Source organism: Notolepis coatsorum (genome assembly GCF_963971535.1).
Source record: "Notolepis coatsorum genome assembly, chromosome: 5".
In the NCBI taxonomy this organism is placed as follows: Eukaryota; Metazoa; Chordata; class Actinopteri; order Aulopiformes; family Paralepididae; genus Notolepis; species Notolepis coatsorum.
In genome coordinates, this window is record NC_140169.1 from 82,882,566 (window position 1) to 82,900,664 (window position 18,099).

The 18,099-nt window shown below is 42.9% G+C and overlaps 1 protein-coding gene across 1 annotated transcript in view; it reads left to right on the forward strand.

The window, feature by feature from the left end:
• Nucleotides 1-1,061: 1,061 nt before the first annotated feature.
• zc3h14 (zinc finger CCCH-type containing 14) overlaps nt 1,062-18,099 on the forward strand; it is a 76,435-nt gene continuing 59,397 nt past the window's right edge. The window contains exons 1-6 of the mRNA XM_084314739.1: nt 1,062-1,230; nt 1,662-1,704; nt 2,937-3,051; nt 5,347-5,387; nt 5,619-5,787; nt 8,121-8,709. Of these exons, the coding sequence (XP_084170865.1) occupies nt 1,195-1,230; nt 1,662-1,704; nt 2,937-3,051; nt 5,347-5,387; nt 5,619-5,787; nt 8,121-8,709 (993 nt within the window). The 5' untranslated portion in view covers nt 1,062-1,194. The remainder of the gene's footprint in view (nt 1,231-1,661; nt 1,705-2,936; nt 3,052-5,346; nt 5,388-5,618; nt 5,788-8,120; nt 8,710-18,099) is intronic.

The following is an 18,099-nucleotide window of genomic DNA, read 5'->3' on the forward strand; positions in this document are numbered from 1 at the left end:
CCATCATATTGATTGATTGATTGATTGAAAAGTTTATTAACAGATTGCAGAATGGGTACAGTACAGTACAGCTCAATACATACAATTGTTAAGAGGATGCAGACCTGAGAAAGACTTTCGTCTTGTTTCCATCAGGGTCCCCCATTTTCAATTCATCATATGACACACATGACATACAGATAGACAGTACTGCTACATCTATACATTTATGACATACCAGATTTTCAAATACAGTACTGTTTGTGATACTAAAAAAATCCAGAAGAAGAGTATATACATTTGACATAGAAACTGTGCATTGGGGGAGGTTGGGTAGGTGGGGTGGGGGGGGGCTGTACATTGGAGGTGGGGGGGGGGTTGGGTAGGGGGGGGACACACTGTACATTGGAATACTGACATACATTTGACATGGAAACTGTACATTGGAGGAGGTTGGGTAGGTGGGGTGGGGTTGGGTGGGGCTGTACATTGGAATACTGACAAAGCCATGCTTGGTCTTTATTGTACAACTGGGTTAGGACATTTGTAGGGGCCAGTTTTGATGTATATGTATGTACTCTGTCAGGATTTATGGGTAACAGTACTGTACAGTACTGAATACCGTTTATGTCACAACTATGTCAGTACTAAATACCTGTATGTCCCTATGCCATAAATGTCATGTATGTTGTGTATGTCATAAATGTCAATATGAATTGAAAATGGGGGGCCCTGGTGTAAACAAGACAAACGTCTTTCTCTGGTCTGCATTCCCTTAACAATTGTGTGTATTGAGCCGTACTGTATTGTACCCATTCTGCAATCTGTTAAATAAAGTTTTCATTCATTCATTCATTCGTTCGTTCATTCATTCATTCATTCATTCATTCGTTCGTTCGTTCATTCATTCATTCATTCATTCATTCATTCATTCATTCATTCATTCATTCATTCATTCATTCATTCATTCATTCACATTCAAACAATGTATTATCAGTGCAATACCCTACCTCGCCAGGTAGTGGTGCTGTTTTATACTGCTGTGGTCATGCCCCACACTCACTGTCTGCGTTTGTGGGGAGACAGTGATGTTTATTTGACTGTGTTTGTGAATCTCCTCTCTGTCTGCAGGACGGGTTTATTAGGACCAAGTCAAATCACGCTGTACCTCAGCTACAACAACTGTGTTTATTTGATCTGAGAAAACGTGAAAACATGGAAATCGGAACAGAAATCAGCAAGAAAATAAGGGTGAGTAGATATACATGATGATTCCAGGCGTGATTCGCTCTGCAGCTGTTAGGCCCATCGTGTACGTTAGTCAACATTAGCTTAGCATCGTGAGCTAGCTTGGCCCCAACCGGACTCATTCAATGTAGCTGCGGCTAAGCTAGGCGAGCTAACGCTATATGGCTAATCAGTCTCGTATAAAGTTGGGTTTTTCATTCGCACGAATGCGTGTTTAACGTGAAATTGCTAATAATAGTGTTAATGTTGAACGTTTGACATTCATTGTGGCGTGGCGTCAGTATTTAAATGTGATTAACTAAAACAACGTTGTCGTTGCTCCAGTGTGGATTCCACAGCTAACTAGCTAGTAGTTAGAGTTAGCTAGCGAGATGCATTTTATGACTTGGTTAGAAACAGCTGATCATCATTTAACTTATTTGTTATTGTTTCAGGCCGCTATCAAGGGCAAGCTTCAAGAACTTGGTGCTTATGTGGGTAAGTGAACAACAAGCACTTGATTGATTGAAAACTTTATTAACAGATTGCAGAATGGGTACAGTACAGCTCAGTGACTGCAACTTGTTCCTGTTTGCGGACGACTCAGCCCTGCTGGTCTCTGACAAGAACAAGTTGCAGGTTGAAAAAACCCTCAGCACGGAACTAGGCAATCTGCATATGGCTCGCTGTCTGATAACAAACTATCATTACACATGGGCAAAACATGGGCAACTTGCAATGGGCCTGGTCTACAAGATACACTATACGACCGGGGTACCCATGTACATGTCAAAATACTTCCCAAAGGTCAGTGAATACCACAACCACTACACCAGAGGAAGCTCAACAAATCATGTAAAACCCAGATTCGGCTAGGGACTAAACATGTTTCGCAATTATGCCACAACAATGTGGAACGCCCTACCCAAAGCTGTAAAGGAATGTGAATCACTACCCACATTCAAAACCGCTCTTAAAGAGCACCTACAGGAGGCTGCAATTCGAAACTGGCCACCGTAAATGCCCAAAACCCCCACCACCTCCTAATAGACAGTCTCCTCCCCACTGCATGTATATATTCCCTCCCCGCCGTATGTATATTTCTCTCCCCCCCCCCCCCCCCACCCACCCCCTCCTAATGTACAGTCCCCTCCCCATCATATATACTCTGTCAGGATCTATGAGTAACAGTACTGTATATTTGAATACCGTTTATGTCACAAATGTATCAGTACTAAATACCTATATGTCCCTATGCCATAAATGTCATGTATGTTGTGTATGTCATAAATGTCTATATGAATTGAAAATGGGGGACCCTGATGGAAACAAGACAAACGTCTTTCTCAGGTCTGCATCCCCTTAACAATTGTATGTATTGAGCCGTACTGTATTGTACCCATTCTGCAATCTGTTAAATAAAGTTTTCATTCATTCATTCATTCATTCATTCATTCATTCATTCATTCATTCAATACATACAATTGTTAAGGGGATGCAGACCAGAGAGACTTTCGTCTTGTTTACATCAGGGCCCCCCATTTTCAATTTATCATAACATATATGACACACACGACAGCTACAACACTCGGAATCAAACTAAATCGGTGCCAGTGGAACTAACTACATTAGTCTATAGCCACCACCACCACCTACACTGGCTTGATCAAATATGTTTATAATATATAACGTTTTATATATATTTTTTATCTATCTCTTTTTAATTTCAGACGAGGAGCTGCCTGACTACATCATGGTTATGGTGGCGAACAAGAAGACGTCCCAGCAGATGTCTGACGACCTTTCTCTTTTCCTCGGGAACAACACCAGCAAGTTCACTGTGTGGTACGGTTGGTTGGTTGATTGATTGAAAACTTTATTAACATATTGCAGAATGGGTACAATACAGTACGGCTCAATACACACAATTGTTAACACTTTGATCGCCGGGGTTAAATTCAAAATGTACCATCCCTCGCCAGCCCTATTTAACATGGAGAAGTTCCCCTTCTTTGCAGGGCTATAACTTTTTAAATTGTATTGCTAAATTGACATTACTATGGCCCATTCAACGTCCTATATCTATTGTTCAGGGTGTAGCAACGTTATACTTTTTCATTCACATATTCATACTAAAATACGGTCTAAAGTATAAGTATGTTTTTATCGTTTTCTGCAGCTTTCTCCAGAACTTGATTTATAGCCCCAAATGCATTATATTGATGATCAAATACAGTTTGATAGGAATCTGTGCAAGATAAAAAATGTCAACTGGACGTGCTTCTAGGAGTTACTAAGTATGATCTGATGTTGACCGGATGGGCGGGGGGTCGTTTATAATTCCGTGGGCAACGTTATATCATTCATCTAGTGTGGGTGATATGATCATTAGAGCAGTTAGTAAAGAACACGTTGAAAAATAACGCTGTATCTTACCGTATCTTCCTCGCGCCGTTGGACTATGAGCGTGGAACTGAAATATTCCTATTATGGGATGTAGAAATACCCGATCCATTTCCAGGTTGTATAATAGTATATACGTCCAAATCATGTTGTTTATCGAGTTATTTGCAACCGATCGACATCCAGTGTGTCAAGATGGAGTCCTGCTAACGATAGCGAGTGCCCGGACGAAATATGGGTGAGCACCACTTCATCCGCATCACTTCCTGTTTGGGCGATCGGCCACCAGATGGCGCTCTTGAACCGTTGGAGAGTTGAGAGGGGCTCACCAGTACATATAATGTCTCCGGGGGAGAAATATGATTTCGATCACAGATTTTTGAAATATTGATATCAAAGACGCTGTCCAGCGTCTTCGGCAGAATAAGCATGGCGGGGAAAGACGCTGCATAGCGTCTTCGGCGATTAAAGTGTTAAGGGGATGCAGACCAGAGAAAGACTTTCGTCTTGTTTACATCAGGGTCCCCCATTTTCAATTCATCGTAACATATTATGACATACAGATAGACAGTACTGCTACATCTAGCCATTTATGACATACCAGATCTACAAATACAGTACTGTTTGTGATACAAAAATAGTCTAAACAAGAGAGTATATATATATATACACACAAGTATATACGGTCATAAGTGCAATGGTCAATGTGGCACACAGCCTTTTTGACTTATGAAATGTCGTCCAAATCTCTTTGCCTATAGGAGTGTGGAAATAAATGTGGATTAATTTATAATGTCCATGTTTTGATGTTTGAAACGTCTGGAATGCAGGCAGGTGGGTGGAGGGGTTTGTCTCAAGGAAACTATAAAAGAAGGAGTCACACGTCAGAATACCAGCGTTCTATGTTCTGCTGGGTGCCAGTAATATTGAAGTCTGTATTAACATTTAAAATATACAAGCTATCTGAGGAAATATACATCAACCAGTATACCAAACGTTATCTATTTAACAACGGAACACATTGCGGATGATTCTGACAGCCGAGGTTATAACCTGTTTAAATGACGTAAACGAGGAGATGACTGATCCCGTTCAACTAAATGTCGACCGAAGGGAAGGTTTTCACACCAATTGTGGAGTTTCCTGTTCCTTCACTCGCCTTGTTCAATGTAGAGGGTTCTGTTCCTTCGCCATCCATGTTCATATCATATGTATTTATCCACACAAAGAACGCCTGATCCGTTTTGTTTCATTTATGTGAATCGTTTATTTACAAGTGAACCAAACTTCTCCATTGCAAACACCACAACGCTCCCAGCTGTGACACACCATTTCACCCCTGTGCGCACTGACAGCAGACAGCTGAGTATACGTGCTCGGCTTCCCGCCACTGCGTCATACCGTCACGTCTTTACGTACTGCAAGTACAAGAACAAACACAAAACTTACAATAGAGTTGCACCACATTTCAATACAACACATGCATATGAACGTATAGGCTACTCACTTTAACACAAACATAACAACCATAACATATGATCCCATTTTCAACATATGAGAACATAATCACCATTCTACACAGTGACCCTTACTTTTATAGTTTCCTTGGTTTCATCATGTCAAGAACTAGCTTGCCTGCCCTGGGCCACCATGTATGCAGGTCTCTACAATGTACAGTATATCTGATTCAGCTCTTAATCAAAAAGCTTTTTTTTCTTTCTTTTTTTTACTGTACAGGTTACATGGTGTCCTGGAGAAACTGAGATCAGTGGCAGTAGGTAAGTTCAGCCGTCATTGACCATATTCACACAGCAGCCGTTTATGTCATGCTCAGGTGGGGATTCCTTTCCAAGAGCAAACTGGCCGGCGTGCTGCTGAACACTTGACGAGCTTGTTTGGCCTGAGAAGTTCACTATATCTCAGTAAACCTCAAGTCTGACCTCTCTCTTTCTCATCCCCACCTCTTCATAATTCCTTATCTCCCCCTCTGCTCTGCATGGCGTTTCCAGAGCCCACAGCCTTGAGGCCACAGCTTCACTCTGATGGCAGCGTGTCGGGGAAGAGTCGTGCCTCCGCCGGTGAGGACAGGAGGGGAGAGGAGTCAAAAAGCCTGGCTGTATCCAGCTCGCGTTCTGACAAGGCGGAGACCCGCGTGTCTAGTTCCGCCCACGAGAACCGGTGAGTCTTATATTGTCTTAATTACAGCTCCATTTGGCCTAATTTTCTTTCTTGTAATATATGGAAATCTTATCGCAGCGATTTCAATTATGTTTTCACAAAGACTGTTAAGAGATGGTACCAAAACTAGAGCCACAAAAACAGTTGCCACAACCCCCAGCCCACCCCATATCATCAACAACTCCCAGCCCACCCCATATCATCAACAACCCCCAGCCCACCCCATATCATCAACAACCCCCAGCCCACCCCATATCATCAACAACTCCCAGCCCACCCTGTGTCATCAACAACCCCTCATGCGTCCCACTCACCCCCCCTCTATAGGGAGATGTAGTGGTTACGTCATTGTTGTTTCCGTCCGGTTCACCTCGCTTGAAATCGCAATGTATTTCCCCATTGCCCATTTCTAAATCGTCTTGTTTAAAGCATCAACATTTGCATGGTGTACCTTTCTGTGCGTATTCATCCACAATCTATAGCGCAACATGAAAATATTCGCAATTAACCCTTTCACTGCCACACTACAGAAGGTTAACCCTTTACTATCACACTACCGACAGTTAGCTGTTGTGTGGCAGTGAAAGGGTTAACCTGTGTATTGTCGCAGTGAAAGGGTTAACCGTTTGGTAGTGCGGCAGTGAAAGGGTTAATCGTAAAATAATTACGTCAAATTTAATTTCAACCAAAAATGCTTAAACAATAATGTTGGGGATAGAAGGGAACTCATTTTGTGCAAAAATGGAAAGCTTGCCAATGTTCATGAGGCATAATTATTACAATAGCCGATAATCCATTTCCCAATGATAAATCCCTAAACGGGTGGGCCGCGCGGGCGGTCCAAAGTGACGTCAGACACCTCCCTATGCCCTTGTCCCCACACTCCCCACTTAGTAGTTATTTTAAGTAGGGATGTCCGATATTATCGGCCGATATCGGCATTAAAATGTGATATCGGATTTTTTTTTTACATTTCTATAACCTTTATTTACCCAGGCAAGTAAGAACAAATTCAGATTTTATTTATTGTCAAAAGTATGCATAATGTTGTGTTAATTCCACAACAAGAGATATGTAAGGGATAATGTATAGCTACGAGGTCATTGTCGTGAAATAATTGACCGACACGGAGTTTAAAATACCGAGCCGCCTCGGCGAGGTGTTTTAAACGTCAGTGAAGGTCAATTATTTTGCGATGATGACAGAGTATAGCTATACATTATCCCGCTTATTACATGGCTAACTTACTAACAATATACCTAATTCATTTGACAAATCGCAGTTGTTCTGTGGCTCTGTCAGCCCAAATAAAGTGATTATTATTATCGCGGGCAGCCCGGCAGGTGTGTCTGATTGGCTGCACTGAAACGGTGTGTCATTGGGGCTTGATTACTCCAGCTGCGAAAAACAATAATCACCGGTGGTTATCGAAAAATAATTCACCGCTGTCGGGGGCTATTGACAAATCACAAGCAAGCATTTCGGCGAATGTGAAAACGCCATGTAATAAGTAATGTTAATTACCTGAAATTATTAAATTTTTGGGGGGGAAACCCTGCATATATCGGTATCGGTTGATATCGGTATCGGAAATTAAGAGTTGGACAATATTGGTATGTCGGTATCGGTAAAAAAGCCAATATCGAGCATCCCTAATTTTAAGCCAAACAGACAACACACAACTTGGACACCTGCAAATGTAAACCTATATAACTGGAATTCATTATGAACAGCTGTTTGTTTTGTCTCGCTTGGTCTTAGCTACATCTTTATCTCTGTTATTGGCCTTCTTCATTGTTCTTGTCTGGTGTTTTGCTGCCCCAGCCCGCTAGAGCAGGAGTTCTCAAACTTTTTTATACCACGACGCCATTTGATTTAGGATTTTTTTGGCGACCCCACACTTAATGTATTGCGTAATTTCAACGTGGAATTAACGAATATCAAAATAAAAGCACACGTTTTAAAACTTGATCATGTATATTTATTAGAAAATGTTATTACAGCATTATGTTATCAATACACATTTATAAAACGAGGCATACTTAGCCAAAATAGGTTGCCAGAACATAAAGAAAACCTACCGGTCACCTACTCACGACCCCACTTTGGGTCGCGACCCGTAGTTTGAGAACCGCTGCACTAGAGTGAATTAACCCTTTCAGGTTATTTTTGTGGAGGGTTTTCTTGGAGTCGGAATTCTAGTACTGCAATGACCAGTAGCCATTTTTACATCATCATTAGAATGTTAATTTCAGTTCCCAAAGTTGTATCTCACACGCGTGAGATTGTACACCTGCAATGGCTAACAAAGCTCTTCTGTTAATGTCTGTTAGAAGAGGGTCATCTGAGAAGAACTCCTCCCGCCTGACCTCCACCGTCAAGCCCCTCATGGAGCCCCTCATCTCGGAGGCCGTCATCGACATCAAACCCGAGATGGACGACGACCTCATCGCGGACGACCCCGTGGTGGAAGTCTCTCGCCCGCGTAGCAGTGCAGCCGGTCGCCCCACAGCCCAGGTCTACAGGCCGCCCCCGGGAAGGTCCACGTCGGGCAGGTCCACGGACGCCTACAGATCTGCAGAGGCCGCGTCGGGCAGGTCCACGGACGCCTACAGATCTGCAGAGGCCGCGTCGGGCAGGTCCACGGACGCCTACAGATCTGCAGAGGCCGCGCCGGGCAGGTCCACGGATGCCTACAGATTTGCGGATGCCGCATCGGGCAGGTCCACGGACACCTACAGATCTGCAGAGGCCGCGTCGGGCAGGTCCACGGACGCCTACAGATCTGCAGAGGCCGCGTCGGGCAGGTCCACGGACGCCTACAGATCTGCAGAGGGGTCCTTTCACAGCAGGCAGCAGCACAGTCATTTGCAGCATAGCGGTAGCAGCAGCAGCAGGCCCTCGAGAAATGGACCCAGCAGGGTAAGATGAGAGCACCCCCCCCCCCAGGGATTAATAGACTTTCTCAGAAGACTCCTGTTGCTAGGGGAACAGCTTGGTCCCCAGTGTATTTCCTGTTGGCTATTGTATTAGCAAACGCTGCAACAGGAAATAGACTCATTTAGAATGGCCCATTTAGAATGTTTATGTTGTCATGTTTGAACAGGTCTATGAGGACGCTTTCACACCTGACCTGCCTTGTTTAAACCCTGAGCTTTTACCCCTTGATCCTGTTGGTTTGGGTTGGTTAGAGAACACCCCCATCCAGGGCTGTACACTGCGATATATCATCGCGAATTGCCCCTTTAATTGGCCGTTGCGATTGGTAAATATTATCTGGGGGCGGGCTTGCGAGTAGTGCTTTCAAGCCTTGGATTCGCATTTCACTCCTAAATTATCCAAGGCGTGTGATGACGCCACTCACGCGAGCTGAGCAGTGAGCACTCAGCAGGTATGATCAGCGGGAACAATCGACTGAGCACTCACTCTGATAGGGCAAAGTGTACCGGTGGAATAAGTCCCCGCGTCTGCAAAATGTCAGGCTGAACTCGCGATGCATCTTGTTGTAGCGTCTTTGCATCATCAAAAACCGATGCATTGATATAATTTCCTCTCATCCACTTGTCAGCAGTGCACTGTGACTGCACACACACACAGCAGATACTATTGCTTCGCTACTACATATAAGGCGAGAGCCGCGTCACAGTTATCAACAAACAGTGGAAGTCGAGGAGACATGAATAGAATTGCTCAACATGCTAACGCTAGTAGCCTCTGGCTAACGCCAGTTAGCCGTTCAGCTAACGCTAAACTAGTGTCTAACTAAAGTGACTCTGCAACACCAGTACCATTAGTGAGGAGGGGGGGGTATATTGAAGACGCTTGACAACAGGGGTTCAAAGATAACTTCACATTTATTGGTTATTCATTTCTTAATTATATCGCTTCATGCAATCCATCCAGGCTGGCTGCCTCCGTGTTGTTGACATAATGGAGCGGTCGGAAAGTATAGACGACGCATCCTAGTCTCTCTCTCTCTCTCTCTCTCTCTCTCTCTCTCTCTTTCTCTTTCTCTTTCTCTTTCTCTTTCTCTTTCTCTTTCTCTCTTCGATATAAATAATGGTAAAATTGTTATTTAAAAATGTGCCCCTAAAAATTTTTTTTGCCCCTAAATTTCTCATTTAGGGGCAAGTGTGCCCCTAGTGAAAAAGCTTAGCGTACAGCCCTGCCATCACAAATCAAATAAAATGTATTTGTAAGGCCCGACAACACGTTAATGTCCCCATGGGCCGTACAAGTCTTCTTTAAACAAGTCAAGAAGAAACATAACAATAAGTCAAGAACAGAACAAGAACACCATAAGGTCCAACAAATTTAAAATAAATGCAAATAAATGAAAGAATGCAAGCACTCCCAGACATACCCCACGCGAAGGTATGGAAAAACTCACTAAAACCTAACAATAGGGAAAAAATGCTCCACAGGCAGTGTGGAGGAGAGAAACCTTAGAAGGGCCATTCAAGGGGGGATCTCCCTTCTTAGATGTCTAGTAGTGTTGCAGACAATCAGAAACTTCACCAAACTATGGTTTACCAGCACATGGTGGTCTTGATCTGTTTACCAGGGCGCGTGAATATTAAAGGCAACCAACTTGTGTTCAGCTTTTCGTTCAGCGTTTCTCTGATTGGCCACACGGCCAATCAATCAATCCACTAGCACACGCCCTTGCGGCAAGAGAGACGCGGCAGGAGCGCTGGTCGAACCAGCGGTGTTCTGTTGTGTGACTGTTAGGGCTGTCTTAAATACTTCGAAGCTTCGAAGCTTCGTTCGATGGCACAAGCTTCGAACATTAAAAAAAAATCGAAGTTAAAAATAAAATAAAAATCAAAATATTTTTTTTCATTTTTTTTTTTTTTTTTTACTTCTGTGTGTGTGTGTGTGCATGGAGCCATTGGGTGGGGCCGGGGGACAAATACACTGGAGGAAAGTAACCCAGCTCAGCACTGCCCAAATTATATCATCACTATTGCCTGTTTGAAGGATATCATCCTCAAACACATATACACCACCTACACGCCTATTCTCAGTCCTTGCCCCACAATGGTGGAATGAACTACCCACCCCAGTTAGGACAGCCGAATCCCGTCCAATCTTTCGCCGTCGACTAAAGACGCACTTCTTCAACCATTATCTGAATAAAAAAAAATATATCTAACCCTAACTAACCGTACTGTCATGCACTTGTCCTAATAAACTAACCTACACTGTAGCACTCAACACTTTGATGAACATTGTTGCTCAGCTGATAGAGTTGTGCCCTTCCTGATGGCTTGTCGTACAGAACTTGTAAGTCGCTTTGGATAAAAGCGTCAGCTAAATGACTAAATGTAAATGTAGTTCTGTTGCATTTCCAATTTATTTATGTAAATTATAAATTGATCAGGTATCGATAAGGGCATCGATAAAGAATCGAATCGATAAGCAGAATCGATAATGGAATCGTATCGATAAAATCCTATCAATTCCCATCCCTACTCAATAGCCTCGCCGACAAGTTAAATGCATAATCTATGGCTAATTTTAAGTCCCTCATTACCCCTTTCTTTAAATGTGCCTGCTGGTAGGCTTAATAGAATGAATAATCGAATGAGATCTATTGCTAGCGAAAATAATTAGTTCAACTCTTTCAGAATAAGTAGATACAAAACAAGCCAAAAGAGTATCTAATTGATACGAATGAATAGATACTTATGAGGATATCTGTACTAGGGCTGTCTTAAATACTTCGAAGCTTCGTTCGATGGCACAAGCTTCGAACATAAAAAAAGAAAAAAAATCTTTTTGCCTCAAATCTTGCGCCTCCATTCCAATGAAACGAAAGTAAGCGGCGCCTTCCCGCCTCCATTCCAATGAAACGAAAGTAAGCGGCGCTTCGACTCTACCTCTCTACAACAAGCACGTGGAGATTATCTGTGTTGAAAACAACAAGGACATGTGCAGCAGACATGTCGACGAAGAAGCGAAGCAATGCCGTTTGTTATTTAAGACTATGTCGGACAGATTTGTGTTCATTGTGCTGCTTTTTTAAAGTGTCCCGACCCATATAAAAATATGTCTTAATAAAACGTGCTTAATTAAGTCGAATTCTGCCTTTGTCTCTATCAACTACATATAAATATTTATATAATTGTTTGCTTGATAGACGAAGGTTGCAACATAATTATGTAATGTCATGTCGTTGGCTGTGAGAGCAGCCCCACTGTACCCAGGCAGCGCAGCCGAGTAAAACCCAGGCTGCGTCACAGTCACGAAAGGGCTACTTAATTAATTAATCCAATCCACTTTATTTATAGTGCACATTTAAAAACAACAACGTGCTGTACAAGTCCCACAACCAGGGACTGAAACTAGAGAGCGCCACCCGCCATTTGCGCTCAGTTTTTACGTTTGGCGCCTCCCACTGAGACGTCTGAGCGCCGTGTAACGGGCAATCAAATAGTCATGTGAAAACCGAAAATCATGATCCAATTCTTTAGCGGAGTTCTCACTCGCTGTCTCAGCACAGACATGAAGCGCGCACCGCGCACTGCTGCTGCTGCTACCCCCTCCCCACCTGTTTCTGTATGCCTGCATGTAAACAGAGGCTATTGCCTCCGAGTCACCGTGACGTTAGTTAGCACTGCTGCTGCTGCTCCTACCCCTGTATGCCTGCATGTAAACAGGCTATTGCCTCACCGTGACGTTAGTCTAGTCAGTGTGGGACCTTCGTGAGATAACGTTAGCTACCGTTACAAAATGACCCAGTCAACTATTCACTTAGTTTAATACATGAGGCATTGTGTAACGTTATCCAGCCGGCTAGCTACGGATAGCTCCCGACATCAACAAATCCTCCAGCAATAGTCCAGTGCATAATACCTCCGTTGGCTAGGTAACTAGTCACTACGAAATGTCGCAGTAAACTAAATAGTTCACTGAGGCGTTGTCCCAACGCCATCCAGCAGTAGCTACAGATAGCTCCTGGCATCAATGTCCTACAACAACAACATGCGTATTCGAGTCCCTGGTTTACATCGCATGAGTGAGGGCTGCTGACTAGGGTCCAGGTGCAGCGCCGGAGAATTCTTTTGCATGCTGAATGTAGCGTTTAGGGTCCAGCTGCACCCCCGGAGAATCCTTGCTGGAGCTGGAGGCCACTCGAGTATACACACAGACAGTGGAGCTGTTTGCAGACAGCGAGGTGGCGATGTCTCGCAGATAACACAATCACAAGTATGATTATATAATATATATATTTTATTAAAAAAAAATGTTTTATATAAAATAATAATAAAAAAAAAATTATCAAAAAAAAGTTGGCAGGTAAGAAATATGCTTGGCGGGTAGATTCTTCCCATCTACCCGCCACTGGCCGGTGAGTCAAAAAGTTAATTTCGCTCCCTGCCCACAACATAAGATACAAAAAAAAAAAAAAAAAAAATCTTTGAAGCTTCGCATTAAAATCGAAGCTCGGCCCCGAAGCTTCGATTGCCAAAAAAAAGCTTCGAAGGTCAGCCCTAATCTGTACTGTACTGTATGCGCTCGGTTTAGGTATCATGTACTTTATATATAAATACATGGTTTAGGGGTGCACGATGTATCGGTCGGGTATCGGTATCGGCCGATAAGTGCCTTGTTGACTGCAATCGGCCTATCGGCCGATAAGCTCGAATGTGCCGATGGCAGTAGCCGATAAATATCCATCAATTTGTGTCGCGTCAAAGGGCAAAAAAAAGTTCAGTCGCGACCTGCACAACGCCGCCCCCGGCCCACACACACACAAGCTACTGCATCAAAGTTACTACTTATGATTAACAAATGCATTCGTTTTGTGGCATTAACGTTATATAGTTAGTGTTACACGTTCAATAACATCGGCATATTATTTACCCGAACGTAGCAAGCATTACTCGTTCATACTAGCTCAGTTCCTTCTGTTGCTCATAGAGCCCTGAGTTTTACCCATTCTGCAATCTGTTAATAAAGTTTTCAATCAGACACATGTATAGAAAGGCTTTTTTATTATAACATTCGTTGCAGTAAAATCATTATGCCTCGTTTAGTCATCCTGCGGAGCTAAAAGCTAAACGTCGGCCGCGCCGCCGCGGGGATCTAACGGTGTTGTTGTAGAGCTCAGCTCTCGTCAAAATCAATGGCGGACAAAAGCGGAAGTAAAAAATGTATACGCGCTTGCCGATTGGTGGTAACAGCAGAGGCGGGTGCAAGCGGTGTGTGACGTAATTGGCAGAATCGACTGTCAATCAAAATTTCATTGGTTGAGAGCTCTGGTTGAGACAATAATATCCAGCTGCAGCCCGGTAGACAATACTGGGAGAACTAGTATCTAGCTGCAGCCCAGCAGACCATACTGGGAGAGAGATAGTGCTATTTCTTGATGTTTCCTTTTTTTAAGCAAGTAAAGAGGCCTATGTTCATATCGGTGCGCACAATTTGTAACACAAATATACAGTAGCTTCGTAAAAAAAGAAAAAAATATATTACAAAAAATATATATTTAAAAAAAAAAATTGCCACAAATATCTGTATCGGCCGATTGTGTTAGTTGAACAATCGGTATCGGTGGCAAATTTTCATATCGGTGCATCCCTAACATGGTTCCCAAAATGTTCAAGGCGTGACCCGAAATAACGTGTCAGAGAGGCTTGGAGGCTATACAGTTTCACTATTAATCAGGTTTTAATCTGTTTCGGACATCATACATACATGCATTTAATTGATTAACCTTTGGTTTATACCAGTGACACCTCATGTTCATCATCAGATAACACTAACAGTGCTTAAACAGATGGATGCATTTACTCAAATTCATTAATGTCAACGGCTCATTCAATTTCTCAAATCCGTCAAACAGCGCATCTCATCAGACATCTTAATCCCAGTTACAATATCACAATAACGTGTGAGTGATACAATTAAACAATCCACACATTCAGATTCCTCGTAATTCATAATCCACAGTCCACGCATAAAGACGCTTAAATTTATGCTTGAATGAAACACAATCCGGGCGTTCCGTTAAGCAAATACATCCACAGCCGAGAATATGAAACTAATCGGAGCCAAACGCCCGATAGGTTTCATTCATTAAAAATATCCCAGCGGGATTCACATTTGCAATGCTCCGCGTTATTAAAATAACCACTTGTGTGTCGCGACGCGCGAGCGCCATATCCGTATAAATATGACGTGCATTATTTAGGACAAAGTAAATCTATAGGCTGAATATGATTTATTATCAGCATTTTAGGTCTATTATTTTACATTTCAAACGCCCCCTCTAGAAAAACGAAGCACAAAAACATAATTCAGAATGGTATAATGGGATCTAGACTGTGAGAATTATTTCAGGAAGTGAGCTGCATTTCTTTGCGAGGGTGTGGCCATGCAGGTTATCGAGCTAACTGAACTAAACCCTGCCCTCGACCAGGTTCAAACTTTCTGATCTGTTGCCATAGCGATTTAGAAAATCCAACGTCGGGGAACGGAAAGGTCTGGCTTAAGTCAAGCTATGCTGAAAATTATCCGGCTAACTCAGTTAGCCAGGTACGAGTAACGGGGCCCAGCACATGGTGGTCTTGATCTGTTTACCAGCACAAAGTGGTCTGATCTGTTTACCAGCATGAGGTGGTCTTGATCTGTTTACCAGCATGAGGTGGTCTTGATCTGTTTACCAGCATGAGGTGGTCTTGATCTGTTTACCAGCATGAGGTGGTCTTGATCTGTTTACCAGCACAAGGTGGTCTGATTGGTTTACCAGCACAGGGTGGTCTGATCTGTTTACCAGCACAAGGTGGTCTGATCTGTTTACCAGCACAAGGTGGTCTGATCTGTTTACCACCATCAGGTGGTCTGATCTGTTTACCAGCACGAGGTGGTCTGATCTGTTTACCAGCACGAGGTGGTCTGATCTGTTTACCAGCACGAGGTGGTCTTGATGGGTTTACCAGCACAAGGTGGTCTGATCTGTTTACCAGCACAAGGTGGTCTTGATGGGTTTACCAGCAGGAGGTGGTCTTGATGGGTTTACCAGCTTGGGTTTTAGTGACGGCTCTTTTATTACAATAAGCCAATCATTTGCCCCAAAATAAATGTGTCATCTTAGGCTGGTCCTTAACACTTTCCGTGCCAGCAGGGGGTGCCAGAAATAGGCGCTTGAGTGCCAGCGCTGTAGTCAATGGGAGGGCGATCACATTTGCGAACGCATAAACTATATCTTATATTATGCCTATGTGTCTAATACGCCCGTCGCTTATTAATGACTTGTTTGCAGTCAACATTGTCAAAACGGATTGTTTTTTAATCGGTTCATTTCCGTTTGATATCATTTTGAAAAACGCTTTTTTTTTTTTACTTTCAGAAGAAAAAAAAAGATTCTGCAGGAATCGCGCTTTACTGTAATACACAAAACACGTTGTAATTTTTCGGCCTATTTATGAATCGTTTCAAATAAACGCTAGATTATTGATAGTATATGTGTACTTAAAGGGGAACTCCAACATTTTGGGAAATTAGCTTATTTAACATCTTCCCTGGAGTTAGACAAGAAGATACATACCTTTTTTGTCTCTGTGCGTGCATTTTAGCTTTGGGAATAGACGCTCCGTTAGCATAGCTTAGCTTCATCACTGGAAGTGAGGCAGGACAGTAGCCTTACAGTGCCTTACAGTGTATTGCAAGGTCTGACATTGACCAAACTTGATATGCATGACCTTGGTGGGCTCTAGGTCAACTCCTGAAAAGGGGGTCAATGTCAGACTTTGCAATCAAAAGTTAGGGGGCTAATAACCCTTGCCATAATTTCAGTGCGCCCCCTAACTTTTGATTGCAAGGTCTGACATTGACCCCCTTTTCAGGAGTTGACCTAGAGCCCACCAAGGTCATGCATATCAAATTTGGTCAATGTCAGACCTTGCAATACACTGTAAGGCACTGTAAGGCTACTGTCCTGCCTCACTTCCAGTGATGAAGCTAAGCTATGCTAACGGAGCGTCTATTCCCAAAGCTAAAATGCACGCACAGAGACAAAAAAGGTATGTATCTTCTTGTCTAACTCCAGGGAAGATGTTAAATAAGCTAATTTCCCAAAATGTTGGAGTTCCCCTTTAAGCACGCTATAGAAGCGGGCTGAAAAATCGATTCTCTTATTTCCTGATCAGCACAGTAGCACACACACACTCACAGCCACACACACACAGGGAACAAAATTAACTCTTTGACTTACCAGCCATTTGGCTGGTAGATTTTAAAAACTACCAGCCAGGCAGATTTTTTACCAGCCAAAAATTAAAAATGGCTTTTTAGTATATCGCCATGTGTTATTATTACTATATAATACTCTCATATGCTATTTTCAATTAATATCATAAACAACATAAGGAATATTAGCATAATTTTGAGTGGACTGAAGGAATGAGTCAGCGTTAATAGTTTTAAATGCAAATAATTTATTGAAACATAGAAGTGGGGTCGGGGACACACACACACTGTTTCAACTCACCACCCCCGCATCATATTGTAGTCTAGTCTGTCTTCAAACTTCCACTCCTCTCGAAACCTTTTTATATTTGAATATCAACATTATCTGTGCATCCTCAGTAATCCTCAGTTTACTACAATATACTCCTCTCCTGAGTCCTGACTAGTGACTTCATCGTCTTTCCAAACGCACGCACACACACAGAGAAAGGGAGAGTGCCCCCCATTTCCCTTTCCCCAGTCCACACTGTCTGCTGTTCTCTATGGCTCTGCCGCTGATCAGGATTAGCTTGTTAGCTTACGCTAACATAACGTTCATTTCGGGCGATGTGGGCATAAAGGAATGGCGACGATGCAATGCATGTTAGATGCATTTGACCCGTTGTGAGAAGAAGAAAAAACCAGACTTATTTCGGCTCGCAAAATAGGCGCACTGCTGTGTAGCTCTGCTCTCAGGGAACAAACTTAACTTTTTGACTTACCAGCCATTTGGCTGGTAGATTTTAAAAACTACCAGCCAGGCAGATTTTTTACCAGCCATTGGCGGTTGGCTGGTACTTATTTTGTTCCCTGCACACACATATGGGACACTTTGATATATATAGGTGAAAACAGCTCTGATTATCCCAAGACTGGTAAAATAGATTCCTTACCTCAGATCAGATGTTCTCCAAAAAGAATATTCCAATTCCTGATCGCCATTCCAAATATCGATCGCGTTTATTGATCCAACGCTGGGTGGTCGAAAGACATATTCCACGCTGTTCTGATGGTGGGCAATGAATGGGATCGGCTCGGATTACATGCCTGACAAGTAAAATGTGGAATCCGGACTCT